This window comes from Gobius niger (genome assembly GCF_951799975.1).
Source record: "Gobius niger genome assembly, chromosome: 8".
Taxonomy (NCBI): domain Eukaryota; kingdom Metazoa; phylum Chordata; class Actinopteri; order Gobiiformes; family Gobiidae; genus Gobius; species Gobius niger.
The window spans coordinates 12,249,238-12,272,427 of NC_136859.1; the positions used below are offsets into that span (position 1 = coordinate 12,249,238).

General features: G+C 40.2%; 2 protein-coding genes across 3 annotated transcripts in view; both read right to left on the minus strand.

Annotated features, from left to right (window-relative positions):
- Positions 1–377: 377 nt before the first annotated feature.
- On the minus strand, positions 378–2,943 carry LOC306966863 (mpv17-like protein; the record flags this gene model as incomplete). Its single annotated transcript, XM_079561680.1, has 6 exons — positions 2,856–2,943; positions 2,570–2,740; positions 2,233–2,425; positions 789–859; positions 687–716; positions 378–494 (listed from the first exon to the last, which is right to left on the minus strand). Exons 2-6 carry the CDS (start codon positions 2,729–2,731, stop codon positions 378–380), a joined length of 573 nt encoding a protein of 190 aa, XP_079417806.1. The 5' UTR covers positions 2,732–2,740; positions 2,856–2,943.
- A 12,530-nt stretch (positions 2,944–15,473) lies between these two features.
- myh14 (myosin, heavy chain 14, non-muscle) overlaps positions 15,474–23,190 on the minus strand; it is a 41,133-nt gene continuing 33,416 nt past the window's right edge. For both annotated transcript variants that reach the window (XM_079562282.1, XM_079562281.1), the window contains 8 exons: positions 22,395–22,607; positions 20,599–20,760; positions 20,301–20,429; positions 20,125–20,213; positions 18,971–19,303; positions 18,780–18,888; positions 17,354–17,526; positions 15,474–15,932 (listed from right to left, as the gene is read on the minus strand). In XM_079562282.1, the coding sequence (XP_079418408.1) occupies positions 15,755–15,932; positions 17,354–17,526; positions 18,780–18,888; positions 18,971–19,303; positions 20,125–20,213; positions 20,301–20,429; positions 20,599–20,760; positions 22,395–22,607 (1,386 nt within the window). In that variant the 3' untranslated portion in view covers positions 15,474–15,754. The remainder of the gene's footprint in view (positions 15,933–17,353; positions 17,527–18,779; positions 18,889–18,970; positions 19,304–20,124; positions 20,214–20,300; positions 20,430–20,598; positions 20,761–22,394; positions 22,608–23,190) is intronic.

Here is a 23,190-nt window from a genome sequence, read left to right on the forward strand (position 1 = left end):
CTATCTACCCCTCCCGCTCAATAGGTGGTGGGTGAAGTGTCTTGCCCAAGGACACAAAGACAATCTGCACCTGCGGGAGCAGGAAATCAAACCGCAATAACTGCCTCTGCTATTTGAATATGCTACATTATTTCATTCAACGCTCAAAGCAATAAAACATAAAAACATGAAAGAAATAGTAATATTGCTAGATGAAAAATGATAATAAGAGCAGTGGACTAATCATATATTTTGGCCAATATTCGGTTTTATTGAAACAAAAAGGTAAAAAATGATAGTTTTCTAATCTAAAATACTTGCTAAATGTAACAGTGACTAAATGCAAATATTTGCATATTATTATATTAACCTTGATATTAACCTTTGATTTAGAGACTTCATTGTTTCTGTCGTCCTTGTCGTTTCATGTGACACAGAAATACAGTGAATGTCAGTGCGATGCCTCCAAGAAACAAAGTTCGGGCCACGGGAGGAACCAAGGAGAAGTTTATCGCCTATGGACATTACAGACAGTTATTCAGCAAATCCACATAAAAAAGAGATATGGCACATTATAAAAGCTACAGTATAAGCACATGAAAATAGAGCATATGAGGATTAGCATTGTGTACACACTTAGTACAGATATACAAACAAGGATGGACAAGAAGATGAAATACGAAGTATTCACATCAATAAGTCCTCACCTGCATCGTCGACCAGTATACAACACCAGCCTTAAGGGAAAAATCACACAGAAATTAAATAAGTGTTTATTAAATGAAATCCATTTGATAATGAGCATCAACCTTGTATGAGGTCCAGAATTTTTGTCTCCAGTCGTCAAATAGATCTTCTTTGTTTTCAAGTAAACTCAAACCTAAAAAAACACACACTTAGTTAATGTTACATTGTCAACCAGCTCTTATTAAGTCAGCTTTATATAAGTGCAAGCTCTCAATGGTGCAGCCATATTTTAATAGCATTTCACAAAGTAGTCGTCTGGACTTGATTGTTTTGAATCAAAGACATTTTGCCTGACGTTGCTTCTTGGATGAGACGGAACAATCAAAATTCAAAATGACCTTAACTTGATGATCAACTTTGAAAAACCTTCACTTCAATAAAAAAATCAAACCAGCGGCAGCTGAAAATAACATTTTCTTTGTTTTTGTCAAATTTAGTGATAATTTGTCGAAGTCTTTAGCTTCATAATTTCCCTATTATAGATCTGATAATAACTGTTGTAAATTATCTCCCGAACAAAATACATTGGTGTCATCTGCAGATAAAGCAGCTTTAAACAAATGAGAAATTTTGCACAAATCATTAATATACAAAATAAATAATTTTGGTCCTAGTACTGAACCCTGGGGGATTCCACAAGCAGTGGCCAAATATGTAGAGCAATGTTCTCAAGTTCAACAAACTGTTTTCGGTTTTCTAGGCTTTTTACACAATTCAAAGCTACCCCTCTAATCCCATACAGCTCCATCTTTTTAGATAAAATACTGTGATATATTGTATCAAATGCCGTTCTTAAATCTATGAATGTACCAGCTACTATGTTGCTTTGATCCAATTGCATAGTTAATTCTTCTACTGAATCCAGCAAAGCCAGTGCAGTGGACCTGTTCCCTCTAAAACCATTGACTCTCATCAAGCAGATTATGTTCTTCTATACATTTTTCCAGTCTGGTGTTGTAAAGCTTTTCCAATATCTTCAAAAACAGTGATAATAAAGATACTGGCCTGTAATTAGTAAAATTACGCTTTTTGCCAGATTTAAGTAAAGGCATTACTTTTGCTATTTTCATATGGTCTGGAACAGTTTCTGTTTGAAATGATGAATAAAAAGATATGTGATAATGGTTTTGCTATTTCTTCGTTTATTTGCTTCACTAAAGACATGTCTACCTCATTATACTCTGTAGATTTTTTTTACATTTGCATTTATGAACTGCATTCATAATTTCCATTTCGTCCACAGGGTTAAAGGGACTATACAGAGTTTAAAAAATGTTAAAAATGTGTGTTTTCCTCCCTCTACATGTTCCAACAATGTCCTATGGTGTTGAATGAGCCCAGACCTGTTCACCACAACTGCCTCTAAAATCCTGCTCTGGAGGGTGCGAGCATGGGATGACAAATGCAAATCAGCCCATTGTGTGTTAATTAACATGTCCCAACCGAACAAACCAGTAAGTAACCTAAAACCACACAGGAACAACAATATGCCAATATGCCAGGTACCAATATAGAAGGCGCTGATTGTGAGGGGAGCTGCGATGAGCTGGTCCAGCACCACCTTTGCCGTCACCATCTTGGCTCCTCCTCCGGGCAGCGCCCTCTCCAGAGCTCGCAGCCAGTGATAGTTGAAGTTTGCGTGAAAACAGAAGCCCACAGTCGCCACACGTCCCGTTTGGTACCAGTCCATGTCAGCTGTCTTCAATAGAGCATAAAAGAAAAATGAGTGAGCTTATGGTGAGCTCACAGCCATAGAGGGAACCATTGACAGAACTATTATTACTGAATAACTGAACCAGCACAAAACCACTAGAATAAGTATCAACATGATGGACTTCAGTACCTTCTTTAGACTCTCATCCCCGTTCTCCTCTGTCGGTGCAGACACTGATACTTTGCCTAACACACTTTGCTGGATGAGGTCAGCGGAGGCGAACAGTGTAGTGTAGCCCAGAACATTACCAATGTACGGATGAGACTTGAACACAGCCCAGAGTCGCCTCATGTTGTTAATCTGGAAAATAATTTAAAAAAAGTGAATCTCCAAAAATCCGAAGTCTGTATATGAGCAAACATTTTCTACAATGGCTTATTGTTGTTGTAATCACAGTGAAATGTACAAACAATACCTTTTGATGTGTTTTCCAGGAACAAGCTGAGAAGAGTGAAGGCCTTTGGATCTGGTCAAAGTTCGGCCCTAAAGACTTTTATCAGCTCTGTGTGGTGAGGGTAAAAAGTCCAAGAAATGAGGTGACAAGAATGGCCAAAATGGTTCTTTATAATTCAAAAATAATACTAGCTGACAGGAAAAAAGTATTAGTGTAAAACAGCAACAGAAACATGAAAAAGTATTTCAACATATTTAATGTTTGATCTGAAAATAGCATTATGTGATGCAAAGACATGCAATTCCTGCCAAAAATATACACTATGTTGTTGCAATTTTACAAATTTGAAACTTCAGTTTCACTGCAGCAAATGTTTTCTGTTCATTTGTCACATATAAACACATTCAAACAGCACTTACCAATACCACAGCTGCACATGCTGCTCCGGAGCACATGGTCTCACGAGGCTATAAATAGCTACAGGAGACCACTGGTCACTCCCCTCACAGAAAAGATATAGACAAAATTAATAAAAGAGAAAATGGTCATTACTGGAAGATTTTGATCAAAAATGTTTTTGCATACACTTGTAGGACAAAAAGGCTATATTTTCCACATAATTAGCCTATAGACTATAATAATAGGGGAGATCGGGTATGGTTGTAACACCTTTTGCTTCAGCTCCTGTAACCTGGAATTTTTGAGCTAGAGTTCTCAAACTTTTATACAAAGTACCCACATTTGTTTTCTACAAATGGCACCAATTCAAACCTGTGCAAGAAAATCACAGACCTTGTGAGTTAATGTCAAATACATGGTGGTCCTTTGTTACAACCTACCCCACTACCGGGGTAGGTTGTAACAGAAATATAAACAGAGGCCACGTCATGTGATATACTTCAAATAGAGGTTTATTTAAATAAAAGAACAATCCTCTCTCTCTAACCTGTCATATGCTTAACCTCAGGTGCAGTCAGTTGATGCTTCAGTAAAACCTACACTGGGAGGATCACTGGACCCCGGCCTCTCCGCTTCTGCTGTGTTTTGCAGTCAGTTTTACATGGCGGATCCCATGTGCCTTTGCAACTGATCTGACTTGCCCTTCTTTCTGACAACATCAAATGATTTTTTTTTAAACATTAACACAAATCTGTCAGTCTTTCTTTTCCACTGTCTAGGCATTTTGTAAAAGTATTAAAATCAAGGTGTCATTAGTTGTATATAGGGGATGACTGTGGTACAACCATCCCCACCCCTGCCAGCCATTGTTTAGCTGTATCAGCATAATGGCTTGAAATTAGCAGGGGAAATTTTGCCTGAGAAACTTCAATTTAATCTAGTGTAAGTCCTATGGTTTTATGTGCAATAGTATAAGCACTGAACAAAATATAGTCCTGGTCAGTGCTTAATTTGTAAATTAGTATTTTCAGGAACACTTTTGGTCTGATGTGATGGATTGGGGGAACAGACCAAAACATTTGCCGGAACACTCTCATCAGACACCATTATATCAGATACATTTTTTACTGGATCCTCCTAAATATTTCCCGGATCCTTTACCCTGAAAAAAACTGAATTGGGGGAATGTGTTCCCCCAAACGGAGGATCAAATTAAGCACTGGTCCTGGTCCAAAAATGTACTTTCTTACCTCAAAATATTTTTTTTCTCTATAGAATCTGCAAGAAACTGTTTACAACCTTGACAACCACCATGTGGGATCAGAGAGGAAGTGGGTAAACACTGATATGTTCATTTGACTCCTGTCTTATCCCTGAATGGTGGAATTGGTGATGTTACAACTCTCCCCATGTTACAACCATACCTGGTCGCCCCAATATTTAGCGGGTCATGTTAAGCTTGTTAAATCTTTCTGGCCTTTCATCCACCTGCTGCTGCCATAGATATGTAAAACGAGGCCCTTGGCAGGCGTGGGCCATTGACTGGTAAAGGTCAATTAAAAACACTGGCAACTGCCCTGGCTCTTCCCTGGGAGAATGCGGTAATGAGGAACAACATTTGAGCAAACCAATTAAGGGCTTTTTCAGCGCCACAACTGCTGCGTTTGCGTCTTCAGAGCGCCACACAATTGACCTGACACTTAATTGACTTTTTGTATTCAGACTGTCCCGTCTCGCCGCTTCCTCGTCCACTCGGGATTTGTTGAGTTAAGTCCACACATAAAATAGACAAGCAGAGGCAGAGAGGAGGAAGTGCGCACTGTTTTCTGGCTCTTGACTTTCTTTACGCGCTCGGAGGACAAGTAGCGGCACACGTCTGCTTTGACAGTCCGCGCGCAGGAGCCGAGGAGGACCCACAAGAAAGCAGCTGAGTGAAAAGAGAGGTAAGCTAGGCTACTCCTTTGACTTATTCAGACGATACCTTTGTGCTAAATAAATAAAATCATTTTCAACAAAACAATATTTTAGTGTGCAAGTTTAGTTTACACCTGTTCCAGATTATAGTCTCTCCATCTCTCATACTCTTTCCCCCCCAAGATGCTCTGTAAGGTTCAAGTGTTTGTTTGTTTTTCTTTTTGTTATGAGGGAATAGGGTGCTCCTTGCTGGAGTGGATATGTTGCGTCTAACTCTGCAGATATGAGAGATATGAAGATATGTGTAAATTATTTGTGTTATCGCAGAAGTGTTTAATGGACCACTATATAATCTCATTCTCTTTTCTTTGATTCTGCTGCTGGATTAAAATGGACTTTAATGTATTATGTATTTTTATTATATTTGCTGTGTATGTATTTGAATGTGTGAGTAAGCAAAGGCACATTTCTGCCATCATTGTGCATAGTAGACAATAAAGTTTTTCTATTCTATTCTGTTCTATTCTATTCGATTCGATTGGATTGGATTGGATTCTATTCTATTCTATTCATCTTTTCGGCCTGAAAAAGCAAGAGGAAAGGAAATCACAACCATAGCTTGAATAAAAATCATAATAATAGCTTTATCTTTGTAAAAACAGAAGCCTCCCCAGTATTTTCTGTTTTATCGGTACTGTGGTTCAACGGCATTCACTTACAAATCCCAAACCCTTTTATGTGTTATTTGTTACATGTGTGAAACATGATGTTGTTGTTTATTAAGTTTTGTTTTGTTTAAGGCACTGCAGCAAAAGTCCAAGACAAATTTCCCCTTTTGGATAATAAATAATAATTTATGGTTTTATTTTATATTTATATTAGAGGAAGAATATGTAAAAATTGAATCTCCACCTTGTTTTTTTGAAATTCAAAACTCAATCAACCAGGCTTGGAATTAGATGTTAAAAAAAATCCTTCTGAAAAACCCTTCAAAACTGAAATTACAATTTTGCATATAAATCGATCACGGAACATTAAATCAGTGCAATAATCAAACATGTTATTGTGAAGATTAGGTATTTCCAGTTATTATTAGTTATTATTATTATTATTAAAAATAAGCAGTTACAAGAATGTAACAAAAAAAAGCAATGAATGTGCAGAAAAAAGTGACAAAAACTCAAAATAGTGGTAAAAATGAGATGAAAAAAGAAAGTGAAAAAAGTGACAACAACACAACACAAGAAAAAAGATCAGTTTTGAACAGTTTTGTTGGTCTTAGCTTTCAAATGAGGTGTTACACTGGCCTATAGGCTGTAAACTCATGTCGAGACGCTTTTAGATTTGGGTAAAGATGAACTGGAGAAAATACACTTGGTTAAGGTGAGAGGTAAGAGGTTAAGAGACAAATTTGGCCTGTAGTGTCTCCCCTTATCCAAACCTCACTTAAATGTGCTTGAGTGTAACAGAGGCATTGTCGTTGCAGCAGCAGCTCTACTTTTCCACATTCACTCCTGCCACATATTCTTTTCATTACACTCCTCATTCTCTCTCAGTGGGAGCCATGCATTCGTCCCTCTCTCTGAGCCTGGAACCTGGTTTGGAGCGAGGGGTGCCCTGGGGCCGCGACCTTTACACCTTCGTGACCTCAGCGGCCGGCCACATGATGAGGACTCTACAGAAGCCGCGAAAGAACCGTCCTTCGAAACGCCAGGTCAACCACAGACGCTTCCTGCACAACATGATCCAGAGGTGCAGCATCTGTATATGCAAATACGCTCATAATTACATTCAGAGAGTCCAGAGTTAAATGTTGAGATCTCAGTAAAATCCTCTTTTAAATGACAAATGCAGCATGTTTTGGTGTGGTTTGAAGCTTAAAGGGATATTTCAGGATTTTTCACATAGGGCCTCATTTCCTAGTTATCCAGAGTGATGTTGATTTATATATATATATATATATATATATATATATATATATATATATATATTTTTATTATTATTCATGCAGTCCTTATATTTGAAGAGTTCAGTGGTGCTAGGCTAGTGCTAGGCTAGTGCATGTCTATGGTAACTAGTAGCCTGCTGTCTGATCCGAGCACAGTGCACCTGAGGCAAATCACTTATAACACCAGACTACCCATATAAATGTCTGTGTTGACTGAATAATTTTGCATTTAAAATAACTTATACTTGAGCAGCATCAGCTTCCTGGTTGTAAGCTACGCAGCGGCGGAGTTATCTGCTAGCTTAGCGGATTATACAAATCAGATATGGCAACGTTTGGAGGACTACCCCATGATTTTGAAGAGGTTTTTAATGCAGGCTACTAGCTACCATAGACATACGCTAGCCTAGCACTAGCCTAGCACTAGCCTAGCACTAGCCTAGCACTAGCCTAGCACTAGCCTAGCACTAGCCTAGCACTAGCCTAGCACCACTAAACTCTTCAAATATAAGGACAGCATGAATTAAAAACCAAAACATCTCCAGAAATCAACAACACCTTATGTCAAAAATCCTGAAATATCCCTTTAACATCTATGTAATTACTGAGCCACATGATAAACTTCTAACACAACCTTATATATTATATTTTTGCAATATTTGTAGGAAGTTTGCCGACATAGAAGCTGCCAACCATCGCCTGGCATCTGCGCTGTACTTCAAGGGGGATGAGAAGATGCCAGACACACCTGACCCATCCGTGAACTCAAATGAGGAAAAACCTACAACCGATGGAGATGTTTTACAAAAAAACAAAAGTTGCATCACTATTGACTCACAAATGCCTGAGATCGGGAGAAAAAAACAACCACAGCCTCCCAGGAAACCACATCCTCAATCCAGAAAGAACAAACATCAAAAGTCTGACCAAATTGAATTTACAACGATGGAGCTGCTGCCTTTGGAGACAATGCACTTCTACACTGACGAAATCATGACAGACGCTCTTTTTACTATAGATCCCCAAGCAGAGTCAAGTCATCTCCAGTTTGACATGGACGCCTCTCCCTCATTCTCACCGGAGCTGTCCCCTTTGTCCCTAGATTCTTGCGATTTTGCAGTACAGATGTTCACAGATATTTCGTCCTGCACGCCAGCACATAGTAATAGTGTTGAGGAGATTGTGGAGAGCCAGTGGGCTGAGATAATCGATCTCAACGACAGGAGAGGAGGCGCTGATGTGGAAGACTATCTGGAAAGCATTTGCGATTGTCAAAGTGATGCAGAGTGCGGCAAAGATGATGAGCAAGAGGACTTCTTCTTTGAGAGAGTCCAGTGCAGACACGGCAACAGTCAAGGAGCAGCTGCAAACCCTTTGGAGCACATCCTCCCTCTCCTAACCAGTGACACCGCACTCGACTTTACCTCATCAAATGGTAACGACATCAACCAAAACGAACTGCCGGATTCTATGAGCCATCAGTGCATGCCATACCAGCTTCCTCCACAGCAAAGTCAGTGTACGGGACAATATGAGGAAAACCCTGTCCCGTTTGAAGGCGTCGCCCAATCGTTTTCTGCCCCATCTCAGAACGTCCCGCGGTTTTCAGTGCCAACGCCGCCGTATGAGGGAGACTGGCTGTTCACTGACATCCTATCAGATAACGCAATGATGCTCTACTAGAAGACAAACTGTGCAATCTAAGAAGTTGTTATTGCCCTTAAAGGCACACTTTGTAACATTTTGGATTCCACTGTTGCGAGAAATCATGCTCCTAATGACCAGCTAGACACAGAAAATACTGTTTTTGTAGAGTGGAAATCAAAGAATGGATTTGGATGACGACCTAACCTGTTTTAATTTCATATTGGGCAGTCTTTAGTCAATATGAGCTCAAGCTCGAAACGAGCTCGAGACGTCCTGTTCCCAGTGAATTTGATCAAATCTTAGGAGAGGTGAGTCGCTCTAAGTCAACATAAGTTATTTGTTGGGGTTTCTCCAAAATGAATGTATCTGTAATAAAATTAATTTACGTGTATTCATTGGATGAAAGGTTACGCGTTGTGGCTTTAAAGCAATATTAAGTAACTTAAGTAACTTGTTTACCATAATAAATTATTTTCGTAGGCCCTCTGGGGGTAAAGGGATGATTGGAGGGTCTTTCATCTCCCCCTGGAGTCTCTGGCCAGAAAACCACAATTGCAACTTGACTGGCACCGAACCGGAAAAAAATAATTGTGTAATTGGATGTACAATATCCCTCTCTCCCTTCGCCTTTTCTGTCAGTGTAGTATTTACTCTCACGGACAATTAATACGTTAAAAAATCGAGAGCCAAAAATGAATGAAAATGTGTATGAAGCCACTGTATTAAAGGAATAGGCCACCGTTTTTACATACCGAGATATGTTCTTACCTCACTTTAGCCGAGTTAATATATCCCCGTCTGGTCTTTGTCCGTGCGCTCTGTCACGCAAACGGAGCACATACGCAGCCTCTCCCATATGTCACATAGCTCCAAAAAAGCTCACGATAGAAGCTACCAAGCTCTTCCACGTGTTCCCTATTTAAATAAAGTTACGTGATGTGTTTTCATGCGAAGTATATTTACACAGAAATGTAACATGTCAATTTTATAAGCAGATAAAAAGGGGTACTATATTGTGAGGCGTAATGATACGAGGAGCACAGCGTCCGCGCAGTAACTCCTAAAGACTTCCCCCGCTCACTTCCGTCAATAACCTTTAGGAGTTACTGTGCGGACGTTTTGCTCCTCGTACCATTACGCCTCACAATATAGTACCCCTTTTTATCTGCTTATAAAATCGACATGCTACATTTCTGTGTAAATATACTTCAAATGAAAACACATCACGTAACTTTATTTAAATAGGGAACACGTGGAAGACCTTGGTAGCTTCTATCGTGAGCTTTTTTGGAGCTATATGACATGTGGGAGAGGCTGCGTATGTGCTCCGTTTGCGTGACAGAGCGCACGGACAAAGACCAGACGGGGATATATTAACTCGGCTAAAGTGAGGTAAGAACATATCTCGGTATGTAAAAACGGTGGCCTATTCCTTTAAGTTTTAAGTTTTGTTCACAATAGACTGAAGACAGTTTATTTCAGGGGTGCCCAAAGTGGGGGCTGTGGGCCTAATTTGGCCCGCCGAAACAATTCTGTTGGCCCGCCAGAGAGTGACCTACTTTTGCGCTGAGTGTGGTTTATACTAACTCTCCCATTCATTCTAGATCAGTGGTTCTTAACCTTGTTGGAGGTACTGAACCCCACCAGTTTCATATGTGCATTCACCGAACCCTTCAAGCGGGGCGTGTCATCACAAATCATATGAGACGGGTGTGTGTCTTGACCTCCGCTGAACCCCTGAGACTGACTCACCAAACCCCTGGGGTTCGATTGAACCCAGGTTAAGATCCACTGTTCTAGATGGTAGATATGGATGCAGTACACTGTTTGGCCACCATCGTCAAATTGGGGGCGTTGTTTCACTCCTTTCGATAAATTAAGGAAACACTGTTTTGGTGTCTTAGTGTTTACAATCACAGAGCGTTGTAGCAATAGTTGATTTTGTTCTACTAAAACAAGGCTTTTGCCATAGTTAACATTTGAGCATGCTATTTGCATAGATACAAATGCAAAATGTATAATGTAAAAACTATTATTATTTGCAGTTATATGTGTTTCACGTTTGACATCGCTGTATTTGGCCCGCGACCCACAGGCACCTTTTCATTCTGGCCCACGGAGACAAAAAGTTTGGCCACCCCTGGTTTATTTGCTGCTTCTGCCTTTAAGTTTTTGCACAAATTAATGCTCAATGTTTCAATTCGCTATAATTGGAAACTGGCATTTGCACAATAAACAAATAAAAAGTGTTGTTGCATATTAAGAAAAAAACACACTGACACCGATTTCAAAACCAACGACATATATTAAAGTTACCCCCTTTCAGACATGTAATAGTTACAGCATCATTAACAAAAAAAGCAAAAACAATAAAGTTCCAAAAAGCTTCAATTTCCAGTAGCCGATAACAAAAACAGAGAGAAACGACACCTTTGAGAGACTCCTCCTGCTACAAATTAAACTTTTCTTTTTTTGTTTGTCATTTAAAACTATGGATCTTTACATAAAGGCTTGGAAAGGTGTCAGCTTTGCCATCGATAGACTTGTACACAGCAGTCTAAAGGTCCTATTATGCTTTATTCAGGTACTTTTGGACACCTTTATTTGACTTATTATAACTTCAAATAGTTCATATGTATTGCAAACAGGTCATTCAGGATTAGAGCTGCACAATTAGGAAGAAATAGCTCATTTTCATCTTTCTGAGAATTCTCGGCTTGCAGTGCAGTTTTGAAGCATGTCAGGAGCCTTTACATCACAAGACTGACTTCTGAACTAAGAAATGGCTAAACCCCATGCATTTCAGGACCTGGCTGTGTGTAGAGATCAAAACTACAAGGTTAGCAAGTCTTACACACATTCACACACGATCAAGAAGAACATATGTTATTGCCTAAACCATTCTAATTGTGCAGCCCTAATCAGGATTACTCAAAGATGCATCAACACAACTTAAGATATGCTTTTCATGAGGGAACAACATTATAACATGGTCAAAACAAGCTCAAAATATTAGCATAATACGGCCCTTTCACGATTATTGAGAGGCGTTTCTGGCATTTGGCGTTAGTGCTTGGTCAGCCCGTTTGAGATAAGGTTGAAATTCCCACTGTAGTTTGTAAAGTGCAGAAAATCTTAGAAAAAATAAACACAATTTAACGAAATTTGCATACTTAAAAAAAATCATACAAAGAAATCACACCCCATATTAGGGCATTAAATATATGTCGTCAGTAGCTACTCTTGACCCGACTTCTTTCCGCGCTCCTGTGAATCATTGAGATAAACCTGGCTTATCAAATAAAATATACATACAGTTTTATAGACCTCACGTTTGCCTGTAAATTGCAGTTTGTCTGTGTGGCTTTAGCTTTGCATCACAGCAGCAGCATTGGTAGATACAAGGTAAGTAATGCACGAGAGAATGCAAAAAAAAAAAAAAAAAAGTCATGAAAATGTGATTAAAGTCTACTCTGCTGTCGTCCCACAAGGAAGTTTAGTGTAAACTCAGGTAAAAAGCAAAACATTCATAAAAACATTCGTAATACACATTTGATCGCTCAATAGTTCCGATATTAGAATTAAAAGAACATTTCACCAATTTCTGACCAGTGTTCTTTGGGATTTCCCCCTACAGTGTTTAACAATCATTGGATAAAACTCAAAAAGAAATTATTTTATGTTGATTGTTTTCTTAATCTACTTAAAGGCACACTGCGTAACATGTTGGATTCTACTGCTGCCAATACAAAACATTATCTTAAAGACCTTACTGATATAAATCTCATATTTGGCAGCCTTTAGTCAACATCTCCATGGAGACGAGCTGGAGACGTCCCCGCGATAGATACAGACGGCATCGTGTCTTCTTTTTATCCATTTTCTGGTGAATTATAAACATATTTATCACATACAAAGGGAGTAAAGTCTAAATCAGGTCCATATGGATATTTATTCACAGCAGATTGTTCAGTAGAGGTGAAAAAACGGCAGTCGTAGCTAGCACTAGCTAGCGTTAGCATTAGCACGATGCTAACATGTAGCATCATGTTAGCATTCTCCGTTATTTATGTATTTATGGGCTGCTGAATCACTTTGCTCCTCTCCATGGGTTTGTATCTTTATTTAGTAGAAAACTATGCTCATAATTCAGCATTTGTTAAAGTAGTTTTTGAATAATTAGAGAAAGTTTACATTTTTCTCCAAATTGTTTTCAAACATGACCATATATGGGTGAATCCAGAGATGCCGTCTGTATCTATAGAAATAAATAGAGGAAGCAGCGTTCGAGCCCAGCGTATGTGAACAGTTAGCAAATCAGTTAGCAACACTTAGCCTGTTCAATGCATTCTTCCTATAGCCGTTAGCATTAGCCATCCAACATCGCAAATTATGAACGATCCAGATGTTTTCAGCTGCTGTCAACCCATCAGCCACATTGAGGTGAGGTCAAAGCCTGGTTAGGAATAATTAATTAATGTACAGACTGTTTGAGATTTTTTTAGATACAAATTAGCGTATAAAAGCTACCTCTGAGCTAAATGCTAACTCATATTCAGTTAAGTTTCTTTTTTTTTGTGGTTCGGAAACACATCCAATGGCCAATAAACACAATCTTTTAGAATGTTTATGATATAAAGAAACCACAGAAATGATATATAAATGCCATGAAACAGACATAAAATACTTCCCCATTCATTTGTATGGGGACAGAACTGTGGTGAAATCTTGTCTTATATTCTATTACTGAGTGAAATGTTACACAGTGTGGCTTTAACGTTATTATTAACAATTAACACAAAACAATTAGGTCGGAGAAGGTGAGATAAAAGTACAGTAAACGTTTAGCTTTGTATTCTTTGGAGTGGCTAAATGTGTGGCGTTGAAAAATGGATAAAACGTAAAACAGTGTCTGACAAAAAGTGCAACAATAAAATTGGTGGAATGAACTTTTAAAAATGACATTCTTACTGATGTAAAAACATGTCCACAGAAGACAACGCTCAATGTTCATGTTGAAAATTTCATGAAATAACACACAAAAATTAAGAAAATAAATATTATAAGAAGGCAAGGAAACCAGTTTGTCTGTGTGATGCAATACTTTAAATTCACAACGCTAAAACACACTTTTTTTTTAAATCCTGCGTTTCTGTATACAAAATTCATTTCTTGTTGCCTTCTTTATCTTTTTATCTAATGCTACTATTATGTAAAAAAAGAAAAGAAAATCATGCTTCGTTTTTTTAACTACTTTGAAATCATCCAGTAAAGCACAGGGAGTTCGCCTTACCAGACCTTTTACTAAGGGAGTTTGCTACTCTAAACTAGCCTACATTTACTAAAGCGCTAAGTCCCTTTGTCTCATCCATACGCCCACCGCTTGGGTAAACAAACGTCTTTTTTAGGATCATTAATTACATTAAGGTATTAGGAAAAATACAAAAAATGTCATGTGGCTATAAAGCACAAAGGAGATGGTCACAACAATATATTGTTTATGAGGGGAAACTGGTTTGCGATTCCGAAATACCACCTTGAGAAAGACGTTTTTGTTTTGCTTTGTACACTGTTAATGCATTTGCTTGTGACCGTATCCATTAAGGGAAGTAAGGTATGGGACACTTGATTGCCTCCGTAGGGAAATCTGTTCTCCACATTTGACCCATTCATCAATGGCTCTGGGGTAATCTGTCAGGAGCAGAGGACGACCGGCTGCAGCGGCGCCGGGGACTCATCTTCAGATCTTGAGCTAGGTTTATGGTCAGCACTACTTCATTGGAGGAATAGCCTATGGTGCTTGTTTTAGGTTGGGAAGCTTTGGAAGATCTTAGCCTAAATATGATTTCAAATTGAGGATTTTTCGGTAAATGTTTCATTGAAAACAGAGCAATGAAATACAGAATCTATTCTAGTGCTTAATTAGTTACGTATCCTATCCACTGTTATTCTATAATGACAAAAGATTGTCTTATGTCCTTTTAGAAGCATTCCTATCCTCAGCCCTTTGCTAAATCATTACAGTATCATTACCTTCTTTAACAAAGGGTCCAACATGGCTTAATTGTAAAATACCTCTGAATGCTCTGTAAACTGTACAGCGTAAATAGCTAGAAGCAGCTTATTTGAAAGGAGTAATGGAGCTCTTAGAAATGCTCATAAGCAGTACACTGTAGAAATGTGGTTAGTTCGCCTTTTGTCACAGTCAGTTACAAAATAGAAATGAATTATAGCTTTGGAAAAACTAATTTTACACGGTTTCCTCCTTTGTCTAAAATCCTAAAGCGCGTTGCTGGATGAGGTTATCAGTATTGCAGCGTCTGGTGTGCGTATCGTACTGCATGTAGCTCATTGACCCCTGAGTAGTGGAGGCTGAGAGGCCAGGTCATGCGTTTGCTCGTGCCTGCGGTCGGCCCACTGCAAAAAATGATCAGTGCAAATGACTTGGATACAGAGTGTTAATCATTTTGAGTAAACTTGACTAGGAAAGGTTTATTTACTAATAGGACCAAGATTATTAAAAGCCACACATTCAAGACGATTTAACGGCACTTTACCTATTTCTTAAAGGTGTTTTTTCACCAAGAACAACCCCTGTATTAAAGTATTATTATTTGACCTTGTTTACTGGGTGAATTATTACACAGTATGGTTTCAACTTGCTTTATGATGTTTCTGACTGATTTCAAGATCATTTACATTGAAATAAGTACTTATAATTTGCTATTTTCTTTCCTCTTTGGATAATATTTAGCCTGTTTTCATTGTGCCTCTCATCCAAGTGTGGTTGTCTAAAGTTCCTCTGATATGAGTGATATGGAGCACGCCTGGACAACTGAAAGAGTCCATAGACATCTCGGAAAAAAGAAGAAAAAGATTGAAACCAATAATCCAGGTCTGAAAAGCAACTCAGTCTGCACTAGTTCAATCAACTTGGTTTAAGATTACGACTCTGAGTCCAAGCCATTTCATCTCCCGACGATATGGATATTTTTTGCAGTGCCCGTGGGTGTCACTCTGAGTTGTTGATGCTGTAGGGAGGAGGCGGGTCTAGGCTGTTTTCGGAGGACGGGGTCGGGGTCCCGGGGAGTCCAGACGAGGGAGACGCAGGTGGCTCCTCAGAGTCAGAGTTCTCCAATGAATCCACAAAAGCTCTGCGTCCGCGCATCGCCAGGGGTAACGGCGCACGCCTGTAACCAAGGAGACACATCAGTCCGTGTTTTAGGGCATTTCACCAAACATTAATGCTGCGTTTCAGGTAAGTGGTAACTGGCAGTGTTCATTTTGACGACATATTTTTATTTAGTTTTACTCTTAGTCTTTTGACGACAATGTAATTTAATTTTAATTGAGATTTAGTTAAATAATTCTCTTCAATTTTAGTCTAGTTTTAGTCGACTAAAATTGCATGTAAATTCAGTCGACTAAATTTAAGACAAATTTAGCCGACTTTGCATTTATAATATTTATTTTAATCATATTTAAAGGCACACCATGTAGAATTTTACTTATAAATAAAATTGAAATACTAGCATTTATTTTATGATCGATCATTCATCATTGAAAAATTACCTCATAAATGTACAAACAAACATGTGTTTTTGCTCAGCTCTCGTAAAACATGACTGTAACTTTATCGGGAGTGGGTACGTCTCCAGCTCGTCTCCATGGAGATGTGACTAAAGTCAGTAGAATTTGAGATTAAAATAGGTTAGCTCCTCATCCAAATCCATTCTTTGATTATTCCCTGCAGTAATAGTATTTTTCTGTGTCGAGCTGGTCAATAGGAGCATGTTTTGCACTAATGGCAACAGTATAGTCCAAAATGTTACGCAGTGTCCCTTTAATGAAGGTTCATGGAGCTTCTCCCACATGAACAAAGCTCAGAGCTGTTTCTTTGGCTCTTTCAGTCTGGAAAGAGCCAAAGGAAGGATCACTTACCGTACTCAAAAAACGTTGACTAAATTTCGATCTCTAATTTGATCATCATTGCTTTTTAAATAAATTGTTAAATGTTAATTGAAAGAGACATTGTTTCCTTAATATACTTAACATTATTATTTGCAAATAGGCTAACTTAAAACAATTAGGTCCTATTAGCTCATCAATATTTTTTTTCCTAGTGTTTCCGTTTCAAAGTTAGGAACTGTGAATAAATCATAATTATGAAATGACAAAGTCTCGAACACCAGAGATATTGTCTAATGGTGCCCAGCTCACAAATTCTAGAAGATTCAATTGCAAAAAGTACTTTCCCACATCTTTTCAGATATGTCTTAATACACATTGTAGATAGTCAAGCTCACATAAAAGTGAGTAGAACATGACACTGGTGTACTTTGGGAGACATGCAGTTATTAAAACATGTAAAAAACAAACAAACTGTGTCCTCTCTGCTTACCATTCAGGGACGCTGAGTGGGGTCATGCAGACAGAAGGACAGTGTCAGTATGAGATGGACAAATGATGCAACAAAAGAGCAAAGCAAACCAAAAGTTAATGGGGATGAGTTAAAATAATGAATGACAATGATTATGAAAACACACAAACAAACTTGGAAACACACAAACAAACTTGTTTGATCGTGGAGGGGACAGGACATGACTCTGACCTGAGATGCGTGCGGAGGGACGTGATCTCCCTCGTCATGCTTTGGCTGCTGTCGTTCATCTCCTCCAGTTCACGCTGCAGTTTTCGTCTCTGGGCGTTAGAGCGAGAGTTCTCCTCCTCCACTTCCTCCAGCTGCCGCTTCAGCTGCTTCAGGCGCACCATTGACTTATCCAGCTACGGGACAAGAGGAAAGACACACAGAATAGAGATGTGTGATAGTGGAGCAATAGTGGAGTCACTACTTTTTCTTTATTAATCTTCTTCTTTATTAATATTTTGGGGTTTAAATAAAAAAACACACACTGGAATTAGGATTAGTTTAGATTTCCACACTGCGGACGCTTATGTACAGTTTTATATGCCGTTTGAATAAAAGTAGTTGGTGTTGATGTCACCTGTAGGATGTGGAAGCACCATATACTGTAGAATTAATAGACAGCTTCTCCTCACTCCTCCCTGTTTGCCATAATGACCAAGTTTGAGAGGGAAATTATGTTGGATTTACAGACTCCTCCTACCCTGCTCTGATGAAGCATGATCCTAAAAAGGGCATAAGGGCAGGATTTTCACAGTAGACTCGACCCTCGCGTGACATGTAGTTTGGTCGTAGCCGCGCCCTCGCCATTAGCTCTAATGCTAACGGCCTGTCTATCAAAGTCCAGCCCTCATTAGTATACAAGATTTCAAAATGTCTTACCAGCCTGGTCCCTTTAATTGTAACTAACGCGGTGTTTGTTTTTTGTTTTATTTTGCTTTGTCATCTGCATTTAACCCATCCTTTGATGCCGCTGGGGCAACCCGTAAGGAGCATTGGTCAACGGCAGTGCCGCACCCGGGGACCCATCTCCATGATCCATCGCCAGGCTGGTGGTCAGAATCACCTGGCTGGAGGATTCACCTATTTCACATCTTTTTAGTGGTAGGGGAAACCAGAGTACCCCGAGGAAACCTACGCAGACATGGGGAGAACATGCAAACTCCACACAGAAATGCCCCGTCCTGGTGGGAATTGAACCCAGGACCTTCTAGCTGTGAAGCGGAGGCGCTAACTGACGCTCCTGTGATGCATGCTGCGTTATCACAGGAGCAATATCTATCTGTAGAAAGTTAGTTAGTTAAAAAATTAGGCACCAGGCTTTACAGTTGAAAACGTGTCTAAAGTGCAATGCTATCTAATGGAAAACTAGCTTGTTTTGCCATCCATATATGGAGGTACTGCAGCAATGGCGGACAATGTTGGCCCCTAGCGTCGCGGTCATAAAGCGGTGCAACCAGCAGCCATTGGGAGGCACACGTATAGCTGTCTTATTTAAGTGACCCTCTGTCTCTTTGGACCTCGAGTTCGTAATAAAGTTGAATTGAATTGACGAGAAAAGCACTTATGCATTATACAGTATGTGACTATTATTGTAATTTTTTGGTAATACCTGTTCCCTGTACTGGTCGGCGTGTCTCCTCTCATCTTCTGCCTGCATCATCACTTCCTTAAGTTTCTTCTCAGTCTTCCTCACTAGTTTATTGGCCATGGTACGTTCCCTGGAGAAAAAAAAAACACTGTATTAATACATATTCATGCCTTTTCAGATATAGATTCTCTGTGTGCATGTGGGTCTCTTACTGTTGCTCCTGCTCAAGCTGCTCCTCCAGTGTTTCGACCTTGGCCTCTAGAGCGGCGACGTTGAGCCGGTGTTTGCCCCTCACGGCGCCCTCCATCTCTGTGAGCCGAGCCTTGAGCTCCTTATTCTGCCGCTCCAGATGTTCCCGGGCCGCCTCAGCCTTCTGGGCCAGGGTGCGCTCTCCCTGCAGCTGCACCGTCATCGTCTCCACCTGAAGAGTCATCTTCCTCTGGCGCTCGGACACCAGCTCCATGTTGGTCTGCTCCTCCTCCAGCTCCTCCTCCAGCTGACTCACGCGGGCCTCCAGGCGACGCTTCTCCTCACCCAGCGCCGTTCTGGACACGCACACAGGGTTGTTGTTTTTCAACTTTATAACAAAACGCAACTGTAACTTTATTTGAGTAGACACAGGTTGAACGGGGGAGAAGAGCAGAGATACTGAATACATACTGAAATATATTCTTACCTGAGCTTAGACGAGTTGATGCGTACCTGTCTGGTACGCATCAAGACGCACAAAGACCAGACAGGTACGCATCAACTCGTCTAAGCTCAGGTAAGAACATATATCTGCATGAAAGAACTGTGTGCCCTCAGTCACGCAAAAAGACCAAAGATGTTCTTAGCATTTGGCCTCTCCCAGTATGTTCCTATAGCTCCAAACGTGGCGAAGCTAGAAGCTACCACGCTCTTCCACGGGCATGCACTAAGACCAGATAGGTACGTATCAACTCATCTAAGCTCAGGTAAGAACATATATCTGCATGGAAAAACGGTGGCCTGTTCCTTTAAGAGGTTAAAGAGGGGGTTTTTTGCTTTTTGCAGGCATTTGGTAATCACAACTTCATCACTATCTAACATTTTGTTGGTTAAAAATGCAATACTGATCTAAAACATCTGAAACAAAATGTGTAGTGGTGTCACTTCCTGGTTTTCATGTGACCTAAGCCCTTCTGACCCCCCTCCTCCTTTGCTGCACAGCTGTTTCAATACAGAGGAAAAAAAATCCTGCACAGCTCATGCGGAAGCTTTGGCAAGTGCACTAGAGAAGATTCAAAGATTAATAAAAAATGGGCGAGTGGGTCAGAACACAGTTCCAGGTATGTTTTTGGTGAGAGAACTACATTGTAACATGCATGATTAAAACATGACTTACTTTCCAGTGCTGTTGTTGACCATTTCGTCCGACATCTCGTCTCTCTCCTGCTGAGCCTGTCGTTTCTGTCTCTCTGAAACAGCCAGTTCCTGTTGAAGAAACAATTGTCACATTCTTCCACTGCTCATACACTGCAGTAATACACAACTACAGCTTTAAATACAGCATTCCCAAACCTCTGTGAGCTGCAGGACTTCAGCCTCCAGGGCCTGGATCTTCTTATCGCTGTCTTTGGACTGAGACGACACTTCTTCTCTTGTGATTTTGATCTCCTCCAGCTCCCGGAAAACCTCTTTCATCTGTCCCTGTGGTCAAGGTTAAAGAAATATAAACTAGTGTGACGGGTTAAGTTAATAGATGCTTGTTAATCTGTTTTGTATTTTTCCCTCATATATCCTGTATTCAGTCTTTCGTGCTATTCATTCAATTCATGTTCACGGTTCTGAATAATAAACAAATGAGATGTTTTCGTACCTGCACTCGTCGCAGCTGTTTCGTCGACTCCTCTTTGCCTCTGTTGGCAGCTTCCACCTGCGACTCTAAGTCTTGCAGCTCGGCCTCCAGTTGTTTTTTGGAAGTGACAGCCTGAGAGCGCTGACTCCTCTCCTCCTCCAACTGAATCTCCAGCTCCCGCACCTGCACGCCACAAACTCAGTCAGCCAAGTTAAGTAGTGGCAGTCGTAGTCATAGCCGGAGCGCTAATGGTAGTAGTAGTAGTAGTGTGAGGCAGTGGCTCAGTGGTTGTGACTGTGGTTTGATCCCGGACTTGACCAGTTTATACTGTCAGTGTGCCTAGCTCGCATATATGCCGTATGTACGTGTGTTTGATCAGTGGTTTGAAGAGAACTTTAGGCATTTTTGCACTTGAAAATTCATGGGGGCAGTCTCTAAAGCCGTGCAGTCCCTCTTCAGCCATGCGAACCCTCTGTCCCCTCTGCTCATGTTTGCACTGCTCCGTGTTGTTAGCAAAACAGACATTTTTGCATGTGTCCAAAGGCATCCAAATCAAACTTTCACCACGAATAATTCATAATTGAGCAGAGAAATTTAGCGTGCAATAGGGCTGGGCAATAAATCAAATTGCTAAATCGTAATATCGAGTCCGCCGCTCCATGTCCCCCCAACATGCAGCCAGTTTAGCAGCGTTTTAGATGCTCCGTAGCGGAATGACACCAACGGAGAAGCAGTGACTTTCTGATGATCTGCTGCTTCACAAAGGCTGCGTGTTTTAAGAGGACGCGCTGGGGTTTTCTTCCACTTAAACACAATTTCCCACTTTCCTCCGGTCTGCTCCTGTGCCTTTCTCTCACTCTGCTCTGAGCGGACCATTTAACTCCGCCCCTTTCCCTTGAGTCTCCATGGAGACGGTTGTCAATCACAGCAGAGGCATGAAAACGATAAAACTAAAACACTTTTGAAAACTCCATGGTTTATTAAGAGGTTTTACTTTTGAGAGCAGACAAGGAATATCTCAAACCGAAATAACAATTTTTAAATAAAGGGTTATGTGATCTTAATGGGCCTATTTGTAGCTACATTATGAAATATTAATGAGCAGGACTCTGAGCAGTTTTCTTCATATGAAAGATCAGGAGACTTTTTAATGTTTATTTAAACAATGGGAGTTTACATAATGAATTTACAGAGTTCTATTGGCTTTAAGTTAGCTGGATTGTGCGTTTTTGGCAAATATTTCAAAATAATTGCACAATGCAGTGACACCTGTGTTCTTGCTACGTAACCACATCACCAAATAGTACCTGGCCTGACTAGAAAGTACTACCGCCGAGAGAAGCGGCTCGGAATGCGAACAAAAGGTACTGAAAGAGCACCAAGGGCTGCAAAAGGTTCCTGCAGTTATTGTTACCATTCTTCCATCAGTCTGTGAATGAGTAATGCACTTTGAATTTGAGTGTCTACAAAAGCAACTAAACCTCATCTAATAAGACTTTTAAATGTCACATTGGAAGACGTGGGGGATGTAAAATCTTGAGCCAGCATTTACTGTGATGATTTTGTCAGAGTGAGTTTCAGCCTCCAGTATTTGTCTGAAACTACAGGTGGTTGCCAGTGGTGTTAATTATTTAGAGTTTTGTCAATTCCCCTGACAGAGAAAGTAGTTGCAGCGAGAGAAAGGCTCACTCTGCGATCAGTACTATTCTAAAACCACAGACACGGCTTTGGTCTTTGGTCGGTTCTAGTTTTCATCTTTATCCTGTCTCACCCATGACCTGTAGTTTTGAGCTACGATGAATGATAGTAGTTCTCACCTGTTTGCTGAGCGCCCTCCTCTTCTCCTCGCCCTTCTCTTCGCTGGTGCTAAGCTCTCGTTCGAACTGAGCCTTCAGCGCTTGTAGAGTGACCTCCAGTCTGAGCCGGGAGTTCTCCGCCTCCGTCAGTTCCTCCTCCAGCTCCTGCGTCTGGACTCGTAGACTCTGGGCTTCTGTGTCTAAAGCCCTGCGACTTCGCTCCAGTTCATGAACCTGAGACAACACAGCAGACCAAAAATACAGTGACTAACATTTTAATACCCCCATCAGTTCAATGAATTCAGAATTTACTAGTCTAGTAGTAATTTTTGTACTTCATTTACAGATAATTGAGCCTGGAGCGGGAAAAAATCAAGTAATTTAACCTCTTAACCAAGTGCATTTTCTCCAGTTCAGCTTTACACAGATATACAAAACTCGTCTAAAAGGATCATTTTCCTGGCGTTGTTGCCACATTGTCGTCACTTTTTCCCCCCCCGCTCTTTTAATTGATTTTTTAATGCGTTTTCATCCCATTTTGCTTCTCTTTTTGTCACTTTTTTGTAGCGTTTTCATCACACATTTCGGTCACTTTTTCGTCACTTTTCTGTTGCTCTTTTGTGGCTTTTTTGTTGCGTTTTTGTCACGTTTTTGATGCTCTTTTGTTTAGAGCTGCCCAAACCCGACTGGACACGGCGGGTTTGGCTTGGGCCGAGGTGTCACGCATGACAGTCGGGTTTGGTCGGGTCGGGCTTCAAGAATTTTTGTTTTTAATTAATTAATATATTTTTTTTGTCATAATAATCTCAAATAAAAA